At 43.5% G+C, this 17,557-nt stretch overlaps 2 protein-coding genes across 5 annotated transcripts in view; one reads left to right on the plus strand and one right to left on the minus strand.

Moving 5' to 3' along the window:
• RTKN2 (rhotekin 2) overlaps positions 1-1,014 on the minus strand; it is a 53,257-nt gene extending 52,243 nt beyond the window's left edge. For all 4 annotated transcript variants that reach the window (XM_010400766.4, XM_019286526.3, XM_010400771.4 and 1 more), the window contains exon 1: positions 928-1,014. The gene's annotated coding sequence lies outside the window, so the exon portion shown is untranslated. The remainder of the gene's footprint in view (positions 1-927) is intronic.
• ZNF365 (zinc finger protein 365) lies at positions 102-17,299 on the plus strand. Its single transcript, XM_010400916.4, has 4 exons — positions 102-1,119; positions 10,162-10,342; positions 12,356-12,393; positions 14,858-17,299. Exons 1-4 carry the CDS (start codon positions 395-397, stop codon positions 15,102-15,104), a joined length of 1,191 nt encoding a protein of 396 aa, XP_010399218.2. The 5' UTR covers positions 102-394; the 3' UTR covers positions 15,105-17,299.
• Positions 17,300-17,557: the final 258 nt, after the last annotated feature.

Genomic DNA, 17,557 nt, shown 5'->3' on the forward strand with positions numbered 1-17,557 from the left:
CCTCTCCGCATCCCCGCCGCTCCCCGCTCCGCATCCTCGCCCCGCCCGCCCCGCCCCGCGGCGGCGCCGCGCCCGGGCTGATTTACGGCTCTGCTGAAAACGCCGCCCCGTCGCCGCCGCCAGCAACAAGTCGGGTGAGTGCGGCGACCTTGCGGGCGGCCGAGGCCCGCGCCAAGCCGGGGCCCGGCGCCGCTCCGCTCCGGCAAGGCCCGGGCGGCGGCCGAGGCGAGCGGAGCCGCGCCGAGGCGAGCGGAGCCACGCCGAGCCGGCGGGGCCGTGCGGCCGCGTCCCCGGGCGCCGGGCGGAGATGGCGCGGTACCCCTGAGGAATCGCCGGGAAAGTTTCCCAAGTTCCCCGTCGGGCGCGGACGCGGGCTGTTCCCTCCCGGCGAGGAATGCAACAGACAGCCCGGGATGAAGGCGGGCACCCCTGGCCGGAGCCGCTCGGCAGCGTCAGCCTCCCCTTCCGCTGCCCGCGATGCGGCGACCACACCAGGTTCCGGAGCCTCTCCTCTCTGCGGGTGCACCTGGAGTACAGCCACAGCTTCCAAGAGAGCAGCCTCCTGGCCAGGAGCAGCCTGTTCTCCCCGCTGAAGGACGCGGAGCTGGTGTCTCCGCCGGAGCCCGCAGCCCAGGGCAGCCCGGGCAGCCCCGGCGGCTCTGCCGCGCAGCCCGCGGGGCCCTACCTGAACTTGGGCGGTGCGTCCTGCGGGAGCGGGAAAGGCGGGCAGCCGCGGGAGCTGGCAGCGGAGCGGCCCGGCTCCTACCTGGCCAACTATGTGTCGGCTGAGTCTCCCAGCGAGGTTTCCAAACCCGGCCTCCCGGCCACTGACTCCAAAGCCTCCTTCGAGGCACACGTCAGAGAAAAGTTTAACAGGATGGTAGAGGCCGTGGACAAAACGATCGAGAAGCGGATCGACAAGCTTACCAAAGAGCTGTCCCAGAAGACGGCGGAGCTGCTGGAGGTGCGGGCAGCGTTCGTGCAGCTGTCCCAGAAGAAGCAGGAGGTGCAGCGGCGAGAGCGGGCCCTGAGCAGGCAGGTGGATGTGGCGGTGGAGATGATCGCAGCTTTGAAGCAGCGGCTCAGCGAGTCCGAGGAGGAGCTTCACCGGAAAGAGGAGTAAGTGGGGAGGCGAGAGCCGATGGCTTGGCGAGGGCTGGCCAGCTCCTGCGCGAGTGACAGCCTTTGGGAGAGAAGAGAGGGAATGGCTCAGTTGCTTGCTGATTATGAAAGGTCCTGGACCTCACCAGCTTCAGATCGCTGTATTTCTAGAGTTGTAGCCCATGTGACCATGTCCCCTGCAAGGCAGTGGACAGCTCCCTGAGCAGGTGGCTTTCACACTTGACTCCCAAGTAACTAACAGGGCAGGGGACAGCTCCCTGAGCAGGTGGCTTTCATGCTTGGCTCCCTAGTGACTAACTTCTGCACATTCTAATGACTGTGTTTTGCCACTGGTTTCATGGGGGTAGGGACAAGTAGAAGCTCTCATCAGCATGTAATCTGATTTACACCGACACCTCTAATGCGTTGTCTTTTTAAGAAGATAGGGTGGGTAAGTCTGGATGAAGTATGCGAGAATACCGAATAGCACCTTTTCCCTTACGCCATCCCACCGTGGTCAGCAGGCTGCCTGTGAAGTGCGATAGTCTCCTGTGCATCAGCAAAGCTTTACTGGAGACAGTGTTGAAAAGGCCATGTAGTAGTTCCTGTCTAGTGTTTTAGATGGACACAGAAATCTGAAACAGGAACCCCTTATATGGGATTGGGATGCAGATGCCAGAGCTCTGACTAACCTAAGCCATCTAAAAATACGTTCATGCTGCATCCATTAAAAATGTAGTGATAGCTGATATATAATTTATACATGAACTACTTGGTTTATTCAGCACTTACTGCAACCTTTCAGGCTTTTCAGAGCAACACAACTTATTTTAGAGAAATGGAAATAAAGAGCCTTGGTAATGGCATGCCTCTAAACCAATTCATCGGCTTACAAAGGGAAGATGAGAAGTGCTAGTTGCCATGACACTGATCTTACAAGAAATAAGGAAGGTGGTGTAGGAGTCCAGTGTAGGAAGTTTGGAGGGCTTTCATCATTCCTTCCTGTAGTCTAAGGACAAGAAAGAAAAGATGATAACGGCTCCCACATCAGTAGGAGCCATCTATCTTGAAGCAGTGCTATAGATTTCCCAGAAGAGGGGATACATAAAGGTGGTGGGATTTGAGCCTCTGAGATGTGTATCTTCCTTGAAGGGATATTCAACAGAACCTCTGACTTTTAAAGTATCAGGTGATCCTCAGGGAAGAGAAGATTGAAGGACTCAAGGTGAAGCTGAAAATAATAGTGTAACTGAGGCAGATTTGAAAGTATGCTGGAGGGAAGCCATGAAGATAACATACAGTTTCAAGCAGTTTTGATATACCCATCTAGCCAGACTGCCCTCCTGGGCTCTTTCATAGTGTGAGTCACACTATTTCTTCTAGAAAAGTATCTTAGAGGGGGAGGGATTGCTCTGTGAAGGTCCTTCTTCCTTTTGCAGACTACCAGGAGACCTCAGGTAAGCAGCTGTTGTAGGCTAGATGCAGAATTTCAGGTATCTAAAGTTAAGTGGCATGAATCTTACCCCAAACTAAAGGCAGAATGTGTTTTTAAAAATCAAGGCTAGGATCCCAAAAGGAAAAACATGACTGTCAGGAGAAAGAAACCATTCAGTGGAACAATCCCGAAGTTCTGCAGTGCTGCAGAAGGAGAAAAGAGCTTGCGGGAAAAGAAGGGGGCAATTGAGTAATCTGAGTGAAAGAATGGGTATGAGATAGGAGGATGGCAAAGGACGCTGATGTTTCAAAAGAAAAATAAAAAGCTGTGACTTTTAACTGTATTAGGAAAAGGAACAAGAGGAGACCACTTGCTCTTTGGCAGACTGCTTACCCAGCAGTGCTGTCAGGCTGGTTGGTGTTCTGAGGCCAGAAAAGACTGAATACAGAATGAGAAGTGGGAAAACATTGTCTTTCACACTAGGACATTGCCAGGCTCGGGAAAGGGGCAGGAGCTCAGATGATTGCTGTTAGAATTCTAGTCTTGAAAGGAGGAGGGTGAATGCATAAACAAATGATGAGGTAGCTCCTAAGTTGGTGTTACAGGGAAGGCTGAAGGTTCTTGGCTAGTAAGAAACACTAACCAAAAGAGGCAGCTGCACAAGAGACTTCACAGAGTACAGGGTATTGCTCCTTAGGGTTTTGCTTCCACTTTCAACAAAAAGACTTGGAAGCAAGAGCAGCCAGAGGAATGAGTGAACAGCTCTTACACAGTAGTGTGTTATTTTCTAAAGGTACACGTGCATAATGCATGCTAGTGGGTAGGATGGAAGAATTATCAGAGCTGTGTCTGTGCCCAGCCCCACAGCATTGCCTCTGAAGTTACTCTGAGGGCACTGGGAGGGTAGGCAGGGTGTAGGAATAGGTTGAATTCACTTAGGAAAAACTGGAAATGTGTTGGGTTTTCTCTCGTTCAGATAGTTCCTGCATTTCCCATCTTGGGGGATAACAAGGGATAGTGCCACAGAAAAATGCACTGTTTGGCTTTCCAATTGAAAGATCATTGTATAAGTAGCAAATTGAGAACAAAGGTATGTATAGAACAATGCTTTGTAAGAACAGGGCTGATAGTTCTAGAGCAGCTTTTCAGATTTGATTCTCTAAAAATGCCTGGGACACTTAGCTTTGCTCCAGCAGCAGGGAGGCACTGGGTGGTGTGCAGTAGTAGAGGAGAGAAGAAAGGATATTCATGACTTTGGTAACAACAGTGACACTTGCCTGGCTTTCTCATGGGCCGTTGGTAAACTCTGAGACCTGCATATATAGTCAATCCTTTGTGTGTTCAAAACTTACTTGGTGTGCTAAAAAGACATTGTCCTTCAAAAAAGGAGGATCTCAACTTTGGCTTTGATTTCTGGAAGAAGTCCAGATGATTAGAAAGCCAAACAAGACTGCTTAATGGAAATTGCAGAAACAGTTCTCACTGCAGATTGCAGAAAGTCAAAGGCATCCCTTAGGGACTGCTTTGATACTTGCTGACCTTCAGAAATAAATGCTTTCATCAGTTTCTTTGGATTTTTTTTTTCCATAAGCAATCTTGTGAATATGGATAACTTTTCCTAAAATTAGCATTGGTACTGAGCTAGTGTAGCTGAAAATCTTTTCCTCTTAGCAGGAGAAAAAAGAAAACACCTTCCCTGAAACACCTGAGAATTGGTTTAGACCATCAGCAGGAACAGGGCTGCCCATTTGAAGAGTTTGTAGGATCAGAAGGTTATTTCTTTAGACTTGTCAGTTGATTATTTTTTGTATCTTTTAAATAAAGCCTTTAGCAGTCCAAGAAAGGCAGTGATGAAGTGAACATATCTTTTTAGTTAAATTTTCTCTTTGTTTCCTTACAAAAATGGCAGTGCCAATATGCATGCAGTTACGTGCTGTGATACTGGTGTGAGGCCCTCATGGAGGTGAACTGTGTTGAGGGGCAGGACAGCTGGAGGTGTAACACTGACTGTACTAATGCATAATTGAGATAGTATTACTCTAAGCACAGAGCTGCTGAGCAAAGGAATGATTTAATTAGAAATGTGCCCTGAAAGGGATTATTCAATGTTTGATGAAGGAAAATGCAACTCAGAGTGAGTACTGTGATCTTAAAGATAACACTGAAGCATGCCCAAAGGGCTTAAGACTTTGTTGAATAAGATATCAAGAAAATCATTGAAACAAAAACCAGCTATGAACTTAACTTCTGGAGGACACTGAGAGGCTTGTTTCTAGATGTTATGTAAGAAAACTGAAACTGGTAAACAGGATAAGCATTTGAAGTGATGGTCTTTGGCTGGAATCTACCTTTAGTGGTATCTTAAACACTTTCACTTTGGCTCCTAATCATAGAGTAAGATCATTAATGTTGTACCTTGCCATATCTCTGACAGTAATTTCTCTAACCAGTCTAATGCATTTGTTTTGAGACTGGTCATGCCTCTGCTCTGACATAGCCTGGAATGCAAGGATTATTTCAGAATAGCTGTGGTGGGCAGTAGTTATTCTTGCCAGTGGCTTTACCTTAAGTTTGCAATTAATGAAATTATCTGTGCAGATAGCATCTTGACAATGGCATTAAGAGCTGGCTTTTAGAGATCACTGCAATTTGTGCTTTAAAACAGCTTTCCTTAAAATAGGAATTTCATTTGTACAACAAAACAGTTTTGATTTGCTTTAAGCAGAGTACAACTGCAATTACACATTGTTCTTCCACCCTCAGTTTTAGGTAATCCTGCTCCCTCTTTCCTGTTTTCTTTCATCTTCCTACTCGAGAGATTACTCCCCTCCCCCCATGCAGCTGCACAGGTTTAAGCCTAGCATGAACGTCCCACAGAATGGGTCTGTGAAATAAAGCTTTTAATCTTCAGTGTCACCTCAGTAAGTTCAGGGCTCAGATCTAGAATACAGCCCACTGAATGGGTGCAATAACTTTCTGAGGGGAGGAGGTGTGAACCTCTTAAATCAAATGTGCTATTAGTGGTGTGGGAATGTGAAACCACAACCTAATGAATAACAGCAGCCTTCAGGCAAAAACACCAGTTGAGTGATGGATAAGGTCAGTGGAATTAATACTTAATGAATATATATATATTAAATATTTTGACAAATAAATGACTTTACTACATACTGTGATAGGAATTTTCCCACCTTCAGGTAAAATAATGTGTTTGGTTTTCTATTGATTTTAGGCAGAGTTATGCTAACTGTAATTCTCTAAAGTGATTTGATACTGGGTGCAGAATCTGCATGGCGCCTCGTGCTTGTCTCCACCTACAGAGCAGCTGCAGGTGTCAGTGTTGCTGTGCACAGTCCTGGGGCCAGTACTATGCATCCGTGGGAGGGCTTGGTTGCAATGTGAGAAATAATTAGCCCTTCTTGTCAGGTGTTAAGGAGCTGGAGCTGTCCCACCCTCTGCATCTACTCAGTGTATCACGTGCTTAGCTGCTGAAAATCATACAAATACTAAGCATATCCCAGTATCCATGTGCTGGCAACTGCTCCAGTAAACAAGAACTGCAGCTCACTCATCCTAAAGGAGCACTGAATAATCTAGTGGTAAAGGCAGAAGAATAAATGTCACCTACTCAGGCTGTGATTTATAACTTTATTTACCATGAACATCTCAGGTTGTTTCATGGTTACAGCCTCCATGAAGAAGTTTTTGGGCTAGGCTGGATTTGGAATGAAAAATGCCAAACTACTTAAGTCTGGTTAACTGGAACAGGTTAACTTCCTGGCAGAGTCAGATTAAATTAAAAGCTTTGGCAGCAAGTTTTTACTTACAGTGAGTTCTTCCCCCTGCACTTGTTTTTTCAGCTGAACACCTCTGAAGTGCCTGCTGTACTGCAGTAAATTTCCCCTGGACTCCTCTGGCTCTGGGAAGAGCTCCTCTCTGACACTCTGGCAGTACAGGCATCTCCTGCTCCTCTTGGACACCTCCCAGGTTGCATCCCCCTTGTCTTTCCCTCTCACTTGCCTCACCCTGCTGCTGGCAGCTCAATACACCCTCTGCTCTCCAGGCAGCAGGAGCAATTCCCTCTTCCTGAAAGGTTTTGTCTGACAGGAGCACCATCAAAGACAAAGTAAGAAACCTACCTTTCTCCCTGCTGCCCAGTCATAGCCCTGTAAACATTTTGCATACAATATACCTTAGTATTGGTATAGTAAGCTATGAACAGATGAGATTACAGAAATTTAAGAGATCTAAGCTGCACTGAGCATCATCTACACCACTCAGAAAATGTAGTGGCAGGATCTGTTGTTTACCCCTATAAGCAAGTGCTTATAGGGTGCAGAACTGGGTGAAAGGGGCAAGAGTCTGCTGGGCAGAGAAGCAGAGCAGTAAAGAGATGATGCTGAGAGCAGAGGTATTCACAGGGGGAGTTAGTAACTCCATGTAACCTTTACTCAATATAACAGAAGTGCTTCAGATGTGGAATAGTCAGTGCAGGGTAGCAGAGACCTCTCGTTAGTAAGGGCAACACCTCAGATCTGAGCCAGGCTTTAACAAAATGATTCCTGTTTCAGGTGAACGCTGCTGACAAGGCTGTGCTGTCAAGACACAGAGCCCAATGGGCCCATGCTGCTGTGCTCTGGTTTATGCCTCTACCAAGTGGGCCCCACAATATTCACAGCCTCAGCTTCCCCCCTGACTTCATGAGGAGCAGTGTCAAACCTCTGTGAACATCCACCTTTCCACAAGCGTAAGAAAAGAGGGTGAAAGACAGAAATCTTATCACATAATCCTCAAAAGCTTGGCAGAGGTTCTGGAGAAATAAACTGAAAGTAAAGAACATAAGCAAAAAATCATCACAGATATCTAGAAATAGAATTGAAGGGAGAGGGTCATCAGCATGGCTAAGAAAATATCTGGGCAAACTACAAGAGACAAGAAGAGCAATTAGACAGATAAACAGCAGCTGCAGGAAGCTACATGAATTCTTTGAACCATTTCCCTATTGTTCACAGTGGGAAGAGGGTAAAATTTCTTCAGGGAACTCTCTTCAGGTAGCCAAGGCATAGCCGTGGCATGGAGTGAGCTCTCTGAGGAAGAAGTGTTGGAGCAAGTAGAAAGAGCTATTAGCAGTCACTCCTCGGGGCTTGATCTTGTTCTTCTGAGAGATGAGAATGAAGTGGAAACAGAAAGTAGCTGAACTAACAGAAGTGCTCCTTATCAGTGCAAGGCGTGTGACGGAGCCCTAATGCGTGGGTACGTTCTGGCTCCTGTCTTTCCAAAGGGAATTTACAGAGTGTATTTCAGCCCAAAGGAAAATTTTTAGATTAAAGTTATTAAAGGCAGGTTCATAGGCTGTACAGAGGCAGCTAAACAGAGAGAAATTATGGAGATGCTACTACTGCTGCTAATAACAATTCCTACAAATAATGGCATGTAGGATGCCAAGTTATCTTTAGCAGTCTAGAAAGCAAGGACAGTACTAGGGAATTTATTGACATTAGGAGTTTCTTCTTCTCCTTCTGATAGTCATCTAGGTCTTCCTAAAAAACCACTGCTTCCCCCTGGCCTCCTTATGGCATATTAGTGAAATATTTGTAGGAAAGGAAAAATCTGTCGGTGATTATTCATGCCATAGAGCAGACAAATAATGAATTCTTTTTAATTACTTTTGCTGAGACACCTACAAATGTTAACATTCTTGAAACTATCAACCTTTTTAAAAAATGCCAGGTACTCATATTTGTGGCCTCCTGCTGCAGCAAAACTCACAAGCTGCATGTGTCCCTGGGAAGGACATCCTCATGGTGTCCCAGGCTGGTAGCTCCCCACTCTCCCACCCTTCCCACTGGAGGGTCAGCAGCCTGCCAGGCTACGCACAGATCTTCCTTACCCAAAGGGAGAGGGATTTGGAGCCAACCTGCTGAGTAGCTGTGCTTTTGAGCTCCCTGTCCCCTGTAAAAGAGGAGCCTGATGAAACTCCAAGGGCTTCAGGTTGCTCTTACGTTAGCCTAAAACCACCATGAAATCAAAGAAGTTACAGTGCTGTTAAGTGCGGTGACAATAAAGCCTTAAAACTGACCTTAATGAGTTTAGATTGGCTTCTCCCTAAGTGTTCCTCAGTGGCTCTTTAGTATCAGGTTGCTCTGGGCAATCTAATAATCACTTAAACTGTACAGAGCCTTGAAATGAAATGGAGTAGCTGAGCTTAACAAACAAGTTACAAGTTACCTCTTTGTTTCTTAAGCCAGATTTTGTGGGTGAGTTAATAGAAACTAATATTCATTGATGTTCTTGGTCCAAAACAATATATGCTTGTTTTTACCTCGTCCCTACCATTAGATCAGCGGGCAGGCACAGCCTGAATCCTAGGTGGTGAGCTTCCATGGCTGACCACTTGTGCCTAACTCAGTACAAAGCAGCTCGCTGGTGAAACAATTATACTACAGTAAACCAATTAACTACAACTATGCTGAGTTAAAACAATAAAATACAGAGAAACTTTGGATTTGTTATAAACAAGCTAAGCTTTGAAAGGTTATTTCTGCTACAAACTATTTCATAGTTTGTACTTAAAATGCTTTTTCCTCAGGCGATGTATTTCTACTGAGCAATCATGCCCTTTTTCATTTGGCAAGCACGGGTTCCCTCAACTCCCACCCGCTCTGTTTTGTACAAAGCAAAAATTAACATGGCTTCATTGGCAGAGTAAGAAATATTTATCCAGGCATTTATTAACCAGGGAAGTCCTACATGCTCAGATTTGTCTTCTTTTGTAATACGTGCTTCAATCTGTAAGCAAACTTCTTCCACCCAAATAGTCCTCTGATATTAGAGGTCCAAATGGTGTCCTGATTAGTGATAGTAAACTGATAGAATGGAGAGAACTTAGGAATGAGCAGTGTCTCAGTACAGAGCTGGGAGCTTTCACAGCCACTGCTGCTGTTTCTTCCAGTTGTGTTACTAGACTAGACACACTCATAAACTCCTTACCTAAAACTTGCTCTTCCCACACATCTACTCCTTGGTCTATAATCTGTAGATTATCTGTTAATCCCCCATGCTCCCACTGGCTCCAGATTATAACACCAAATTTGAACATACTTGTAGGTTTGCAGCCAAAATGAAGTTTAATGGTCACAGTAGCTCTCTTAAGTTAGGAACCACCCCAGCAGCAACATTAAATGACTGTTGTAAGATTATGATGAAATGGAAAGATAAATTTGGGAGTTCATCTCTTTCTCTTCATGTTTCAGAACTGATATGCTCATGGTTAAGTAAAAAACCAGAAAGCAGATACAGCTGTTTCCAGATACCTCGAGAGGTGATGCTTAATGATATTTCTACCCTGTGGATCACTGAAGACTATTTCCAAGAGACCAAATAATGTGAAAAAACCCCACCCCAAACCCACTGCCTATAAATTTAAATTCAGCATTCAGGTTTCCAGATCTTCACTTTGTCCACAAAAAAGTTGAAATCTTTTGACAAAAGTGAAGGACCGTAGTTAGCCACTATGTGCTATCGCCATGAAAAACTGCAGAAACACCAGTAGTTTTTGAAAACAGCGAGACCAGAGCCCTTCTGTTATCTAAATGTGGCCTCTTTGCAATGTTTCCATCTTGCAGAGAAGTTGTTACTTTCAACCACTTCCTGGAAGAAGCAGCAGAAAAAGAAGTGCGGGGGAAAGCCAGGCTCCAGCACTTCATTGAGAACCTGTTGCAGCGCGTGGATCTGGCAGAAAGGCAGCTAGAATATTACCAAAACCAGCAGATGGTGTGCAACCACACCGACGTCAGTGAGCACGTGGTAAGCCAGCAGAGTCCTTCCCTTTACTGTCAACCTCCCCCTGGAGCCAAAGTACTGGAGTTTGAATACGGGTGGGCTCAGCGGCTCAGGCCAATCGCTACTGCAGGCATATGTGCATTTGTGAAATGTTTCTTTAGGTGTGTTTTATTTGTGTTTTAAACTGCCACTTTCATGAGAGAAAGGAGCAGGGAGTGTCAGAGCAGCAATCATCAAAGACGGTAGAGGGAGAGCAATGAAATATTTGATAGATACTTAAAATTTTTTCCAGCTTTGGCTCTTGCTGCTGTTGCCTTTGCCATGAACACTTTTTAAATATAACTTGGCAGTCTTTTTGGGATGCCAAAAGATTTTCAGGAAAGACGTGGCTCCCTATAGGTGGCATATCAGCCTGCTCCAAATCATCTTGCTTTCAGTAGTTACCTGTCATGAGACTCTTAGAAATGGTGAATGGATTCCCACAGGCCTGTACCCCATGGACTAGAAATCAAAGAACATTGCTTTTTAAAATACATTATTTCTTTAAAAGCCCACGTTTTTAATACATAAACTCAATCTTTTTCCTACAATGCATTACATTTATATGACAAGTTTTAGGCACAGGACTTCCAAGGAACTTTTCAGTTTAAATGAATACCCCATGCTGCCTGTGCTCAGTAGTTGCTCACCCTGGGATGTGAGAAGAAGGCTTTTGAGCATGCACAGCACTGAACAGGTAGGCAGTGGTGGAAAGAAAAGGTTCCCAGAGCTACTTGGAAGACAACAAGCTTTAGTTAAGACCTGAATAAACGTAGATGAGCTGAAATCCAGTGCAGGACATCTGAGACAGTATCTGTGAGAACATTATGGGGCTCCGTACAGATGGGCCTCAAAATTAAATCATCTCTCTCTCTCTGGACGTGTTTATTGTGATGCCAGGCTCAGCAGTGTCCCTTGGGGAGGGCTCTCATTTTTAAGAGAGACCTTTTTAACCCTCACTCCACACAGCTGCCCTGCTTTCTGGGTGACTTCAGCATTCCTCTAAGGTCATCCATCCAAATATTGACCATCCTGACCTTCAGGAGGTACAGAAAAGTACACCATGAGATGGCTCCAGACTCCAACCAAGACAGATGACAAGCAAAGTCAGGCTGGGTAAAAATCCATCTGCAAAGTGCGGACAATACCAGGGACAGAGGCAACATTTACAAGAACATAATCATTTTCAGATGCCAAATCTGACTTGCTTGGCTCAGTGACTACATTAAATGATATTCAAAGGCTCAGTGTACAAGCTCTGATGAGAGCTCAATACAAAGAATGGATTTAGTACTAAGATCGATTTAAGCTGAGCTGGCATTGAACACCTCCTTTCTGACCCCCACCAAAAGAGGGACTAGACAAAGTGTTTCCACACTGTGAACCAAACTGTTGTAAAAAATGAAGTAATGCAAATTTGGGCTGGCACTGAGGCTATGCTGTCCCTAGCTGGTCTCAGAATTTGCAGGAGGGGGAGAGAATGTTTGTGTCCTCACCCTCCACCCTTCAGTGCAAGTCTGGCAGAGCCAAGGGCTTGTAGTTGTAGTTTCCTAGCCACTTGTGTAAAGGAAATGTATCACTGAAAAACTAAAGGATCTGAAAGTTAATTTCATACAGCTTATTCAGCCACTGCCCTTTATTAATTATCTTGAACGCAATAATTACTTCTCATTGTATCCATACTGTTTAACCTAATGTGAAAGATCTCTGTTCAGCTCACACTTCTTTCAATTTACTTTGATCATAGTTATAATAAAAATAATGGGAAAAATCCAACCACTAACAACTCACTTACTATGAACTTTAAAGACGTTTATAAGATGGAAGAGTAATAATCTGTAAAAGAGGAGGATTTTTTGGTTTCTTTTATGAGTGTTGTTCTAGTTTTAACAGCAGGTGAGAATGGAAGTACGGTTTTAAAGATTGTGTACATTTTATCCTTGTACTTTAATTACTTGAAAATGTAATAGTAGTAACCTGGTTTTATTTTCATTGCAGTTTACAGACATTTCATTAAATAAGAAACCCAGATGCCTGTATGTATATCTCCTTTTTTTTACTAAAATGCACCAAGTTGATATGCTTGCATTTCTGCTTTTGCATTTTACCTTATAGGTTGGGTTTGGTCAGGTTCTATACCTGCATGTGGTCTATATTTATGTCATGTAATTGAGGAAAAACAGATTTCTACTAAAACAAAACTAAATTCAGATATTCTCTAAAGAAAATAAAGAATACTAATTTTCTGTTAAACAGATTACTCCTTCGGCTGACTATAATAGCCTATTGCAAAGCTACAGGACTTGAATCTCTTTGGCAAACACAGTCCAAGTTTCAGTTGGAAATATCTTTTAACATTCCATAGGTAGGAGAGACAGTTGTCATTTCCTAACTGACAGTAACACTCATATAACCAAACAAGTGCCCTGACAAAGCATGGGCATTAACAATCTCGGGTTACTCAAGCAGCTGTCATGGAAGCAGCAGAACTAATTGGGGCTGGTCTCCCATGTCTTTGTGACTTGGTCATGAGTCCCAGCAGGTGGCTTAGAGCACCACGTGCTGCTTGGCCAAGTGACAGTCAGGCAGTGCACCCTTTCCTAGTGGAGACATGAGTTTGGGACTTTCTCCCATTACACCATAGGCCATTCTCCATAACACAACAGATTAGGAATATGTGTAAGTAGAAGTTCAGACTCTCACAGTCACTTACATTGCAGAGATGCTTCTTTTAGTGAAAAAGCATTTCCCACGTCTGGAGGGGGCAGCTTTGCATTTCACACGCAGTGACCTCCATCCTACCCTGACTGTGAATTGGGGACAGACAGCTGTCTTCTCTACCATAAACTCGTTCCATGTAAATACAATTTAGCCCCTTTAGGTAGCCCCTCATATCATATTGACCTTGACCTTCTGGTTTTAACGGCATCACTCAGTGCAGCAGAGGACTGCCTAACATCACCTGCAGTAATGCCTGTGTATGCCTTGGGAATAAATGATGTAACTTCTTCACCATAACAACAGCTGAGAAAAGTAGAACGCTGCATCTTTTAACAACAACTGAGTAATGGACAGTAACAAACAGTACCCAAGAACTGATGGTAAACCAGAGTGCCCAACACTTGTGCATTTACACAGGTCATTCCTAAACCCCAGCAAGTGGTCAGAGCCCAGGCCTGCACCAGGCCAGGATGACACAGTGTCTGCAAGCTCCCAAAACTTCCCTCTGGTGAAACCTGGTTAGCAAAGCTGCCAACCAGGTAATGCTGTTATGTAGGTAAGGCTTAATTCCTACTATGTCAGATGGCCCTCACTACCTCCCACCAATAAATACAGGCTTTCATGACACCCTCTCATCTTCCTAAAGAGCAGGAGAGGGTTTTCACTGTACACACCTGAATAACCACAGCTTTTTCCAAAACTGGCTTTGTCAAGTGTGCAATATCATTTAACTCCCAGAAGAAGTAATACTACAGATACATGGTTTTCAGAAATAACAAGCTACGGAAAATAGCCCTATGGGATCCCTTAAAAGATGAACTTGTACATCAGCACATCTGTTCTTCAGTCACAGGATCTGGGTAGATGTGAGCTGGTGCCTTATGTTCATAGTTCTGCTGTTACACTACATGTATCTGCTGTAAAACATTTCAAGATTATGTTAAAAGGGGGTATAATGATCTTACTTAGCTAAACTGAGGAACTGCAGTTTCAATGTAAAATTTCAAAGTGGAGTGCATGGTTCAGCCTTTGCAGCACTGGGCACTTTGCCGTCACTCCACCTGAGCTCACCAATTTCTGCAAATCTTGCTGGGCTTGAACCATCACAGAGAGAACAAAGAATCCAGCTTACTTTGGCCTTTAAGCTTTCATACCCTTCTTCCCACCAGTTTTTGTATTCCCCTTTCTTCTTCTTCTGTTTTAAATTAAAGCCTGAAAGGGAAGCTAAAGTTTCCCTAGATGGGCAGTCAGCGCATGCATGGAGTTTCCTGAGCTACTGGCCATTAGCAGCAGCAGCTCCCTGGGGCCTGGGTGCAGTCCAGGGCAGCACTGAGATTCCACAAAGAAGTCCCTACAGTTCCTCCACCTACTTTCTACTTTTATGGTGCTGTGTGGTCTTCCAAAGACCAAGGGATGTTCATTCTTTGCAGAAGGTTGATGTGAACATGTGCATCTTGAAAAATCCCGGCAGACCACCAAGTATAGACCTCAGTAAGGTCTCAGCACTCCAGAATCAGCAGAATACTGATTGGAATAAAAGTGTAGACGGACGTGCCTGAAGAGTGCACCAGAACACACATAGGGGTTATTTTAGTGAGGAATGCTTTTGAGTACTGAGAAGTGGCATTCATCTTGCAGCTCTGTTTTTAACATGCAGCCTCATTCTGTAAAACAAGACTATTTTTGTCTTCAGAAATGTATGGGTTTGGGATATTTTGGGGACCTATTAGTTTGCAAGACTGAATAATAGTTATTAATAATCACTATTACTAATTTCAGGAGCCGAGGAAGTCAACATGCTTCATATAACATCCCTGATGCAAAGCCTCATTCCTTTCAAAAAGGAAGGATCTTGTTGAAAAAAGCAAAGGATGAAAAAAACAGCTTGCAGCCAGTGAAATGCTTCTATGAACCTGTTGATTGCCCAAGAGAAATATGGAGAGCACAAAAGAAGGTTGAATCAGTCTGCTCTGCCAGGAAAGTGAGTGCAAAATCAAAGATGGGTAAAAAGGCCAAACCGCTATAGGGATGGTGAGCAATATACAGTAACACAGGAACTTGGCTTCAACACAACAAACATTGAATGAAGTTAGTCATCCTTCTTTTTCCTATCCATCTGGCCATGCCAAAACATATCAGATATAATATATAGAAATATATACATATGGAAGATTTCTATTAGTTATGCCATTCCCTCTTTGGGCGCTATAAAAGAAGTGACATTTTATTCAGTTTACATGGAGGTTTTTCTATTTATTCATGTATTTATTTATTTATTTATTTAGTCATTTATAGAGCTTATTTTAAATGACTGCAGTTATCTTGCTGGGCAGTACTGTGGCTGTATGTTTAATTATTTTAGTGGCAGCATGTGGCCTGCTAATTTATTTTCCATCTGTGTTACTGCTGAAGTTCAGAGGAATCCATTTAATCAGCACCTAAATATTCAATCTTTCAGCTTAGGTAGGTGTAAGATCAGTGACTAACAGACATACTTAGATGCAAAAGGCCTACTCAAAGTCACTTGAAGGCTGTTTACAGCAGTAGATTGCTACCCTGGGTTTTTGGCTATAAGCACATTTCCATCTTTTATTAAATACATTAAACCACTTGATTCTGCCAGCAGCCACATTGTCTATTGGTACAAGTTTGGGCTCCTCTGGTGTCCCTTAGCAAGGAGACCAGAAGCTGCCCTGGCAAGCACAGGCTAGATTGAGCCCGAGGAGGAGTTTCAGTGCCAAGTGCCAGCAGCAGGTTATCAGCTGTGGTGCAGCAAGCAACAGGCTAATGCAGCGTGTTATTGCATGGCATCGTGTTCAATGCCTGTGCTTGGTCTCAGGCATGAGAGGCCCAAATGGCCATGATTACAACCCAAATCCTTCACATTTTTATCTCTGAAGAATCTTTACAGGGCTGAGAGATCACTGACTTTGAACTAAGAACCCAAATGCAAGGCAGTTAGAGATGACTGCGGAACAGGAATGCCTGTGTTTACACTGGTTTGTCCCAATTAAAAGGATCCTTATTTATCAGAGAATTAATTTATCAAGATTTTCTTTGTGTATACAGTTTTTTGGTAACATGAATCCTCATGCCATGTTTACAGATATGAACATCCTGATAATGTTACTGATGGGATTTGTTTTCTCAAGAAAAAGAAAGGATAGGGGAGACAAGTCTGTGTGATTTATTTTTTAAATGCTCATAACAGATGTAAATTGTTTATGTGGAAGGTGATTTTTACAGTATGTGTACAAAGATTTGTGAAAAATGTTTTTCATTTTTTATAACTATGTCTGTAAGCAGAACTGAGTATTAAAAGACAGTGTATCACTATGATTACTGCTGCAATAAGCACCCAAGTGGCAATATTTTTAAAGCAGAAGATGACCAATCAGTCAGCTAGGATCAGGTAACTACAGATGTCATACATTTGTCAGTGTACAGAGCTCCCAGAAAGTAGCAGAGTGAAGAAAGAGTATTATTCCTCACTTTTATTTAAAATAGTGTATATGGAACAATCAGCTATATGTTTAAAAGTTTCTCAACACTGTTTCAGTAGGAAGTCACAGTGTAAAACCAATTCAGGTACTTAGGTTGTAATGATATTTTAATATTTATTTAACTCTGTCACAAGGCCACACTTGGCCTTATGCTAGGCATTGTGTGTGGTGAAAAGGAGTTGTTCATTGTGTTGCATGGGCTTGGGTCAGATTGTGTGTTACAACAACTTTTGTAGGCAAGCTACAGTTGAAGCATTCTTGTGGTTTTTTTCTATTGCTTCCCACATCCTTCCACAAACCTGAAGAAATGACCTTTTTTGAAGATAATAAGGGTGAACATTAGAAAGATAATAAAGTAAAATATATTAATCTGTTTCTTTATCCACCTGACACAGAAGGGATATTTTTATTTTTATTTTTAAATGCCTATCTACTCTGTTAGTCACCAAAGTTAAGTGCAACTACTAGTTCACAAATAAGATGTTTATTTTATTATTTATCATGCCAAAATTTTGACTGTAAGTTGTCCTTTTCAGGGAGGAAGAGGAAAAGAGTAAGAGAAGTTGCATGTTTTTAAACTTTTCAAAGCCTAATTTACACTAACTTGCCAAACAAATGCCAGTTTAGTTAATTAGAAAGAAATTGGATTGTACTGTAATCCCAGATAAAAGTTTTTAGAATATAAACATTCTAATAATAAAGATATATTTCTCAGTTACTGTGTCATTTAACTCTGTCAAATACATTGTTTCTTACAAAAGCCTCCGAAAGAGCAGAGAAAAAGCCAAGCAGCAGCAGCTCGGACTTTGGTTTATACCTCAGGTAAAGCAAGTCAGTGAAGTTGGGTTGTGACCCTTCCCAGCAATACAAATTAACCTGCAGACAGCTGCTCCATCCTGCCTGCACAGCTCACACGTGTCAGCTGCTGCTCTCCTACTGTAATCGTCCTTGAGGTGACCCACAGGGTCATATAACC

Source organism: Corvus cornix, chromosome 6 (assembly GCF_000738735.6).
Source record: "Corvus cornix cornix isolate S_Up_H32 chromosome 6, ASM73873v5, whole genome shotgun sequence".
In the NCBI taxonomy this organism is placed as follows: domain Eukaryota; kingdom Metazoa; phylum Chordata; class Aves; order Passeriformes; family Corvidae; genus Corvus; species Corvus cornix.